General features: G+C 34.5%; 2 protein-coding genes across 2 annotated transcripts; both read left to right on the plus strand.

The window, feature by feature from the left end:
* Positions 1-622: 622 nt before the first annotated feature.
* LOAG_07852 (hypothetical protein) lies at positions 623-6,202 on the plus strand (the record flags this gene model as incomplete). The annotated part of the gene is made up of 13 exons (XM_020447549.1): positions 623-821; positions 1,255-1,403; positions 1,556-1,672; positions 1,843-1,990; positions 2,099-2,237; positions 2,582-2,688; positions 2,918-3,062; positions 3,182-3,323; positions 3,521-3,711; positions 4,166-4,325; positions 4,595-5,128; positions 5,505-5,855; positions 5,938-6,202. Coding segments are annotated over 13 exons (2,392 nt in total), but the record flags the coding sequence as incomplete, so codon positions are not given.
* Positions 6,203-8,353: 2,151 nt separating this feature from the next.
* LOAG_07853 (dephospho-CoA kinase) lies at positions 8,354-10,369 on the plus strand. The gene is made up of 4 exons (XM_003143386.2): positions 8,354-8,502; positions 9,165-9,289; positions 9,469-9,635; positions 10,055-10,369. Exons 1-4 carry the CDS (start codon positions 8,391-8,393, stop codon positions 10,353-10,355), a joined length of 705 nt encoding a protein of 234 aa, XP_003143434.1. The 5' UTR covers positions 8,354-8,390; the 3' UTR covers positions 10,356-10,369.
* The last annotated feature ends 248 nt before the right edge of the window (positions 10,370-10,617 follow it).

A 10,617-nucleotide genomic window follows, 5' to 3' on the forward strand; every position in this document is an offset into this window, starting at 1 on the left:
GGTCCTTAACTTTTGCTTTTTTATCTATGTTCGGAATTTTTGTTTTTGAATAAGGTGTTTCTTTTTTTTCAAGCGATATCGATAGGATCATATTAATTTAAACATGGTTAAGTGATGTCTGATTTAGCTTATCGGTTTGCCTTATCGAAGTGAACAGGGATGTGAGTAATACAGAATTTTTATACCTTTTTCCTTGATACTGTCATAATTATTTATTTCGGTCACATTATTTTCATTGCTTCAAATATTTCAAATAAATATTTTTTTAAACATTTCTTGTTCTTTTAATAAGTTTTTTAGTCATATTAAGAAGGGAAGATTCATAGGAGTGTTTACAGTTTATTTTCATGAATTCAGGTATCAGAAGATAACTGCTTGTTGCTGAAGGTATTTAAATTAATTGTTGCATGTGAACGATTGCAAGCGATAATAAACGTATTTCTAGATTTCCCATAAAAAAGATAAATGAAATACCTTCGTACGAAACCGCTTACTTTAGAGAGTAGGGTAGACAATTAGCGATGGAGTGTTGTTTTGTTAATGGATAGAAGGCATATGTAAGCGCTTATGCAAATTCATAGTACTAATGTTGGAGTTAATATCTTATTTTCGTTATATTGCAGATCAGCGATCCGTTAATAAAAATTATACCACCATATCGACATCGGGCAGAATCATCGTGTTCGTCTGGAAGTGGGGGTGGTGGTAATGGCGGTGGTGTCCAACGCGCAGTAACTCCAAAATTAGCTGTTGGGAATATCTGCAGTGGTGATAACAGCGGTCAAACTTCTTCTACAAGCTCACCTCACTTTAGCACATCCGTAATTTTGTTTCATTAAATTTGATACGGCGCGAACTTTCTTAATATAAATCTTGACACAACTTAAAATTCCTTGTAATCATTGCTTACTTGAGGAATTTGATTAGTTCAAAGTAACATGATAGGTAACGTGATACTGCAATATTTTCAAGAGGAGCAAAAAAGAACATTAAATTTTTGATCTCTGTAACCTTAGTTGTTGGTGGTGTTGAGAATATCATTTAGTAGGGAATAAATTGCGATATCAGGTCTTCCATATTTCACATTGTAACACCTTGCTTCAGGGCACTAAAATTTTTTAAGTGTTTGTGGCAATAATAAAGGCGGTCAGAGCAAAAAAAAACTCACTAAAGTAGGGATGGAGTTTTTCGCTCAGAATAATTATTGTTGCTTTAAGCTGACGCATTCCCATCTTTACATTTATTCTTTTACAGGAATTGCTGCAGAACACGACACCGGCAATCAGTAGTAGTTATGTCGGTGTCAAATTAGGAGCAACCACGTCATCCAGTGGGACTACAACATCATTTTCGTCGGGTTTACGAACTGAGGGACCTGCAATGCTTGCAGACCCTTTATACCGGTTGGCTGATTTTTTTTTTTTTCAGAGCAGAGTAGATGAAGTTAGAGTAATTAATTGTTTCTTAGAAAAAGTTTGTTCTTCGTTTATTTTGTTTGATTGCCCTTCAAGTGCATGTATTTTTTACGGTAATATCCGCTAAATATTTCTTTCAGGACTTCATTGCCACCACCAACAGTTGACAGAGCTATGTTAAATGCTGCAATGTCTCAGTCACTAACAGTCCATTCAATGCGTGATGATGCTTGCAGTCCACCGATGTCAAGTGGCAGGTAATAATTTTCAGTATTAAGCACATTACAGAAATTCTAAATACTATTGATAAGTGCAATACCAGGATTTCTTCCAAGTATGGACAGATTTTTTTCTGTTAATTATACGATTCGCATGTTATATGTGAATGTTTCACATGTTCAGATTAAATTAAAACTTGCTGTTGTAGATCTTCAACAGCTCACAGTACGCCTCCGCCTGTTACTGCATCAGTTTCACTAAAGAAAGATCAATCAGTCTACGAATTACCAAGTTCTTCAAACGCAACTGTTCCTTTGCCCACCAACGTTGCACTTTTCGGTGTATCTGCACAAAAAGTTAGCATTCTTTCTGAGGAGAAGTCTTATCTTTCAAAGACTGTCGAGACTGTTTTTAATTGTTGAAACTGTTTCAAAACTCCGCTTTGAAGTATAATTTTCATTTAGAGCGAGGTATTATCAACCGGCGTAGCAGAAGACTTGAACAATGGTAGTTTAATATCTCAGTTGGAAATCAAGCTACAATCTCGTACGAATTATGTCCCTACGGACAATGGTTCAATTGCAAGTGTTGGAAGTAAAAATGGTATGTATTTTGCTTAGAAAGGAAAGTCATCTGGATAATTTCATTACTCTGATAAATGTAGTTACATGAAAGCATTAATCTTACTGAAATAATGTTGAATGAGACTGAAAACTCGTACTGATTAACGAATTCGCGTTTTCCGTTCTTTTTTTGTCTGTTTCATTGCGTTGTGTAAGAAGTGTTGCACTGATGTGTGAAAGTGGTAATGACTGAGTAATAATGAAAACATGGCTGAACGTGAAGGTACATCTTGGTCAATCCATACAATTTTCAAACATACTTGTTCGTGTCCAGATGGCTTTGTACTCTAGAAGCGTATTGAAATTTACCTCATTTTTTTTTAGCAAAAAGAAAAGCAGCTGATGGTACGGAGAAACCGAAACGCCCGCGTAATAACAAAGCATGTAAATCCATGAAAGCATTGCTTGAATCGGTTGGGCCTTTAATCTCGGTAATTTATGAATATTTCAAAACATTGTAGTATTTATCTGTCACTTTTTTCGCGCCATCTGCGCTTCATCATTCATTCTAACGGATGATTTAATTAAATTATTTACATCATGATGCATGGTATTTCCTAGTTATTTGATACTGTAATTGTTATTCCCTTTGTTCTTTCATTTGCATTTTTTTCTCATAATTTTTAGTTCCAGTAATACTGTCGAATTTTTCCTCTTCAGGAAACAGTTTCCGATTTTCAACGGGAGCGATTAAATGAGCGTGATAGTAGTATGACAACTGTTACAACAGCTCATTCAAGGGCTCCTTCAACCTCCGGAGAACATGAAATGACAACTTGCACAGTTTCGGCAGGGACTTCAGCGGGTAATTTTTCATTAGTAGTTTAACTGAGGTTAAAAGAGAAAGACATGTGCCATTACTTTCTCGTTTCTATAATAAACTAGTAAAATTTCCACTGATATGGTTTTTTTTTTTTTTTCCAGCTCAGTGTACTGTAGTGACGTGTTCTTTGGCATCAGCGCAGCAACAACAACCGTCAACATCAACAGTAACAACAGCATCAACGTTTGTTGGTGTACCACTTATAAGAGCACAACCAAAAGCTGTAGTAAGCCCGGATAATGGGTACCTTTTTTGATATTGTGGGAATGAGGAATTGGGTTGAAAAATCAGTGCATTACTTGAAGTTTTGCAGATACTTTTGAGCATGAAATGATGAATGACAGTGTACACCAAACCAATTTTATATTGACTTCACGGAAAGTGGCCTTTTTAAAGTAATTACATCAGTTTCTGTTTTACGTATTTGATGTTTTTTTTAGTGCGGCGGTTGTAGCGGTAGATCGGACTCACGTAACGTCGTCACTCCCATCAACGTCTGGTGCAGCTGCCGCTACATCTCTTTGTCCCGTTTCACAACAACCCGTAGCTTTTCCACAATCGATGGAAGAATTGTTGGAACGGCAGTGGGAGCAGGGATCACACTTTTTGATGAGTCATGCACCATTTGATAGTTTGTCTTCTCCTTTCTTTGTTTTCGTTTTGCACTGATCTTGCAAATTTTTTTCCCATCCATGCTTTTGGTGAAGAGGGAAAGAAGTGGGGATCTTTAGGTTATTTTGGAAGTTCTTATTCGTTTTAGCTCTCTCTAATGAATGAAATGTTCCTCAAAGGGATGTTTTTTCGTTATTGTAAACATAATTAAGTGCTCCCTGGCATTTATCCATTAACTTTAGTCAGTGTATTAGTTTTTATAGAATATGCAGGGTTTATACAGGGAATTTTAGCAATATTCAGGTAAATCTATAAAAACAACCTGGCGTTATCTTTAAATAAAGGGTGATATTTTACGCCATAGGTCAGTTTATGTCAGTTTTAGTTTACTTGTCTTTCAGTAGAAGAGATACCACAAAAAAAGTGGAGCGAGTCGATTTTACCAGAATAATGAGATAAGGATTTTTTTTCAGTTGCGCAACTTCTGTCATGTTTGCATGAGTTAAAAATGGAAAATGTTCGTTTGGAAGAAACACTGTCACAGCTTGCTAGGCGGCGAGATCATTTGCTTGCATTAAATACCAGGTTATCACTATCTCTCGCAAGCGGCTCTTCACTGGGTCTTGGTATCAGGTGTGTTTACTGTAATTCGTCTTTTTGTAATTTTCATTTGCAATGAGCAGATGTGGCCTAAGAATGATGGGTCACTGACAATACCGTAGTCAAGTCTCATACGTGTTCAGCCATAATATAGTTTGTAGGAATTGTTTCTTTACATGTACATTGTAAAATATTACATTCCTGTGTGGAGCACTCATTAGTATTACCTGTTAACTTTTTAGCCTTAGTCACAGGATATTAAAGTGATCGTTAAAGAGACATTACTATAGTATATCTTTCAGTCCGCATCATTCGCCACGGATGAGTGCAGCAGGTAGTACTGGCAATATTCCATTGGCATCAACCAGCAGTATGCAGTCGAATAGCGGCATCTCATCAACACAGTGTACAACACAACCTACCTCCTCTGCTTCCATTTCAAGTCTCCCATCGATTGTACCTCTGCCACCGACAACAATGTGTGGACAACAGCAGCAGCAACATCATCATCATCAGCAACAGCAGCAGCAGACCCTTCAAACAGCTGCTAGTTCTGCGGTCATCTCTTTTCTAAACCCGTTTTGTCCAACCCTTCCACCTATTATCGACGATTCGCTGAGTCAGCTACGTTCACTTGCAAGTAACGGATCGGTGATTACAAATCGAACTGGTCATACACCACAAGCTGCTGTAGCTGCTGCTGCGGCTGCTGCTGCGGTTGCTACCGCCGGACAGTTGGCTGGTACCACTGGTGGCACTGAAAGCCGACAAACACCGGTAGCTAGCACTACCTCTGGTACTACATCAGTGCAACAAACTTCACTTCCTTCCAGTCGGTTAGTTTTTTCTGCATTTTTATCAGAATAAAGTGTAGATGGATCGGTCGCAATTTGCCTACTCTTGAATATATTTCTCGTTGTTGTTTAGTTAGGGAATCTTACGGTAACGAAGTGAAAGACTGTGGTGTTTATTTCAAGCAATCTTTGTTTGAATAGGTAATTTATAGTTGATCAGTGGACAGTTTGTTTATTTGTTTTTGTTTTTGTTTTTTTTTTTTGAAGCCTTTCTGTGACCGAGTGTAGACAGAGAAATTAGTAAAAATTTTTGTGAAATGGCGTGTAAGCAAAACAGTATTACTGTTTTCTTAATTTGTTTTTTCTTTCGAATTAATATTATATGAAGCATGAAGGAAAACAAAAGTTAAACTTTTAGAATTCCATCGGCAGCGTCAGCGAACGCGGGGTTAGGTGCACCGTTGTTGGCGAATTTCACTAACACACAGCTTGCAACAAGTATGCCATCGACAGCCTCTGTAACAAATGCACTGGATTTGTTTAGTGGATCACAGAATAATTCCCATTTAACACTAACTTCCGAACGGCAACAAATGGCTGCAGCAGCAATTGCAGCTGCTGCAGCTGCGAATGCTTTAGGTGGAAATTTTGTTGCTCCTCGGACACCAACTCATTCGAGTACAACCGTTTCCGGAACATCTGCTATAGGACAGCTCGCTTCAACGGTACATTCTTTCATGGATATGTTGTTGATGACAGCTAAAAAGAGGTTCCTTTTATATTTCTGGTTTTTTGTCATTATGATTGTTTTTATCAAATGATTATCAAATGTAAAAAAGCACATATTACAGGAGTTATTAGCGCAATACGCATTGCTGGCTCAGCAGCAGTTACTCCATCAGCAAGCAGCGGTGGCAGCTTTAAGCGCCAGGTACGGAAACCAGGTGTTATCGAGCAGTTCAACTTCACCTCATTCCACGTCGTCAAATTCGCAACTTTCATCAAATCCTCATCCGGGGAAATAGTAGGTGTTCCGGAACTTGTTCTGGCAAGGTTTTCTTAATTAGGCTTTTTAAAATTGAGTTTCAAAAATGCCATCCGCATTTCTTCTTTCCCAAAAAAGTGTTAGGAATGTCGATTGTTATTCCTTATTGAGTTTTGCTTTATGAAATATGGCAAAAAAGAATAAAAGGTAGACATCACAGAACTTTACCAGGTCCTTTTGTCCTTCATATTCTGAACTGTATATAAATTCAAGTATTGAATGACTCAAATTAGTTTCATATGTAATTTAAAAGTTGTTCCTGTGATTCAATTCTATTTGGTTCATTGAGAGTTGCTGTTTGGATGTTGTTCTTTTTTTTATATTCATTTGTTGTTAAATGTTTCGGGATGTAATTTTAATTGATTGCTTGGGTACTTCATTGGATTACACACACACACACACGCACACACATACATACATTAACGCGGAAGTTAAAAAGGCGAAAGTTTGTCGGTTTTCATGTTCATGACTTTTCAGTATTCAATTTCAAAAGGAAATTTCGTGAACAGCGTGTAAGCGCATTTGTTTTTTACCTCTTTTTTGTATTTTTTTTGATTTCATCATCGCCACATTTTTCTTCAATTTTTTTATAAGTAAGAAAGGCGGTTATCATCATCTTCGGCTGTTTAAAAAATAGTTTTTGCGCCTTGGTGAAATCCTTTCCCTTTTCTTCTGGATTTTATTTTGAAATAGGTAAATTAGTCAACTATGTTTGAAATCCCAACGATCAAGTACTTTTAAGCTGTTTATGTTCCTTTTTTTTCGGGAGACTTGTACTATGATGTGGGTGCTTGAGGATTAATCATTTAAAATAACAATATACATGCTGGTATTAATATATCTATTCAACCGCTTTACCGTATGAACACTCTGTTTTGTTTTTGATAACAATATGGAAAGGCTTTTTTTGTTTTCTCCCTTTTCAATCTTTTATTAATTGCCATATTTTGGGTCAAGTATACCGTCACAATTAAAATTGTTGGAGCTTGCATTGTAATTTTTTGATTTACACCCCGTCATTGATTAATGTATTATGTTTGTCTTCCCTTTTTTCTCATTTCTTTTCCCAGTATGAATGTTGAAAAGTTCATGTAAACATGTCGACTGCATTTTTTTTGCGGATGGATTCGACTGATTTCGAAATTTCTACTGCTTCCATCCACTTGTTAATAATAATAGTACTGAAGTATTTGCAAATTTAATTTCTCGACCTTAGTTTCATTTTTTGATTTTGAAGGAAGTTTTGGTTTTGTTTCATTATTCTTCATTTTTGCATCTTGAATTTTGAACATTTCTAAAAATTCCATTTCAAACTTGTGTTGCTTTTTCCTTTTTTCGACTTCAGCTCAATTTTCCCCTTTTTTTTGGAAAATTTCGATAAATCTAAGATTGGATTTTTTTTTCTTTTTACGGTGAATGTCCAGGTCTATCAAAATCAAAGGAACCACTTTTTTATACGAGTTCTTTTTTCTTTCCCTTTCTTTTTTTTTTTTGCTGTTGATCACGATTTGTGAGAAATTCAATGAGTAAAGACTACAAACTGATTTGTTTATGCTCTATTTGTGGTTCAACAATTAGATGTTGTCAATCATACGAACAATTACAATTTGTATAGTCTCTATAAAGTACCTTATACAAGAAGTAATTTTAAAAAAGAGAAACAGATGAAACCGGAAAATGGTCAGAAGTCCACTAATTAACTTTTGGGAGTTCTTTAGAGTCTATTGAAACAAAGGGTTTGGTGGGTCTGGCAAGTGTGTGTGTGTGTGTGTGTGTGTATGTGTATGTGTATGTGTGTCAACATTTCTTATATTTTTGTTTTGCACGATCATGAAATAGTTGGAGGGGGGGGGGGGAGGGGGGAAGTTATATTTGCTTTAATAACAATCAAATCATCCTATTATTGTTCGCATTGTAAGCATTCACATTTTTTTTTCAAGTATTTAGTGTAAGACTGGATTGTTCTAGAAAAAAGCAAATCAAATAGGAGGGTTGTTGATGTTTGGTCATGTTGTTTTTGTTTGATAAAGGTTTTATATATCAAATAAGTGATGATAAGAATATTCTCAATTATGAGAAAAGAAATCATGGAAAGCGGAACATGCGGAAAGAATGTTTCAGATTCTGTATAATGTGAGAAAGAGGAGAAAGAAACGGTAGAGTTTTCTTATATGTATATCCATTTTTTTTCGGATGAATCACAATTTGATTTTTTTTTTCTACAAATTTTAGAGAATGGTGATTGAGGGGCTGTAAAATATGTATTTGGTCGGTTTAACTGGTGGTATAGCAACTGGGAAAAGTACTGTTTCGCAAATTTTTGTCGAAAATCGAATTCCAGTTATTGATGCAGATTTAATTGCTCGTGAAGGTATGATTTTTTCATCTGATTAACAAGAACTAATGAATTGCTACTGTTGTTAATTTAGGGAATGATGTGATGAAAGCTTTGGAAATTTATGGTTATATTTAATGTTTTAACTCCAATAACAGCCGTAAATGAGCATATGTATCTTACTTCACAAAAAACGATTATTTGAATTATATAAATCAAATAATCTATTTTATTAGAAAAATTAACTCGTTTGTACAAATTTGTTAATAACATTGGGAAATTACAAAATTTGGTACAGTCATGGTAATAATTTTGCATGAGTTATTTTAATTTATATGACCTTTATCATCTCTTCGAAATATAAACTAAATTTTTGATTTGACTGGTTAAATTACTAATTGACAAAATTTTCATTATCTTTGATAAGACATATGATATGATGGGTATGTATAGCATGATGTCAATAAAGTCTATTTGATTTTCTACAAAAAACCAAGAAAATGCAATTTAACATTTTCTATAATGAATGAGAAAAGTGTCAAAAGAGGAGTCTATGCTATTTGATAAATTTCGAGCTTATCGCATAAGGGGAACTACAAAGTGATGAACGAAAGAGGAAATTTTTCAAATAAATTTAGTAATTTATATTTTTGTATGCTTAGAAAAAACAATAATCTATTCATTAATTCATTTTGCAGTTGTTGCACCAGGTAAAAATGCATATAAAAAGTTGCGCCAGCATTTTGGCAATGAATTCTTTGATTGCGTGAATGGTGAATTGTTGAGGAAAAAATTCGGTGATTTGGTTTTCTCTGATGAAAATGTAAATTCTTTCTTTATTATCAGCATATTTATATTTCATATAATTCTTTCTCTGATGAAAATCTCAAATTCCCAATTATCTTTTCGAATATTATTTTCCTTGTCCTTTTTTTCATCCTTCAAACATATCAAATAGTTTGCAATTTTTATCGATGAGTACTTCTAACCAGTAATCTTCAGGTTCGTCATTTGGTGAATTCCATTGTACATCCCGAGATACGTAAAACTATAGTACTTCGAATTTTGCAGCATTTTTTTCGTGGTGAAGAATTCGTTATTTTAGATCTTCCATTACTTTTTGAAGCTGGTTATGCGAAATTTTTGCTGTCAGTAGTATTGGTAGATTGGTGAGTTTATGTATATTCAACGTTTTAATAACAAATTTCCTTTTATATATAATAATTTTGTTTTTGGTTTTAGTAGAAGTTTTGAAATAGAATATTTGAAATGTAATTTTCAATAAAAATACTGATAATCTGACTTAAATACTTTTGAATTTTCTCCTTGCAACAAAATAAATTGTCGATTTTGATTACATTTGCATTATTGGTATCACTAGAAAAAGGTGTTGGTGAAGAAAACAGTCATCTGATAAAATAAAATACGGTATGAAAAAAAAAATGAAACGTAAATGCTTAAAATCTTAAATTATCTATTTCCTCAACAAATCATGATCATAAAGTTAATGATAAAAGTGAGATACTGCTATATGATCACTGTGAAATATAAATAATAAAATACTTTTACGTACAACTCTTTTTTTCAGTCCTGAAGATATTCAACTGAAACGGTTGCAACAGCGAGACAATATTGATGAGGAAGCAGCTCAAAAACGGATCAATGCACAGCATCCGATGTCTGATAAACGTCGTCGTGCAACTCATGTTGTGGATAATAGTGGCACTATGGAGGAGACACGAGCTCAAGTGCTTAATTTAATCCGAGAATTCAATGCATCCAAACTGCATTTAATAGTTCGAGCTGTTCTACTATCTGCATTACTTACTTTCTTCACTTTAGGTTATTTGCTGTACCATATTGTGCTATTACCATTATTTGATAGTTAATCTTACCATTGACATTTTAGAATTTGAACTGAATTTTGAAAAATATAGTTCTGTTCTTTATGATTCTTACAACAAATGATATCAAATGTGATACCAAAAATAAGTGCAATGAATTGATAAAAATACAATTGTTCTTGCCTTTTCATCCATAATAGGTCGGGAATAATATTTTCTTTCCTCATTTTTATCTTAAATTTCAAATAACTTTTAAAGCAAAAGAAGCGGAAAGATGAAAAGAGAAAAATTTAAAGGAAGTCGGTGT

This window comes from Loa loa, assembly GCF_000183805.2.
Source record: "Loa loa unplaced genomic scaffold supercont3.768, whole genome shotgun sequence".
Lineage (NCBI taxonomy): Eukaryota > Metazoa > Nematoda > Chromadorea > Rhabditida > Onchocercidae > Loa > Loa loa.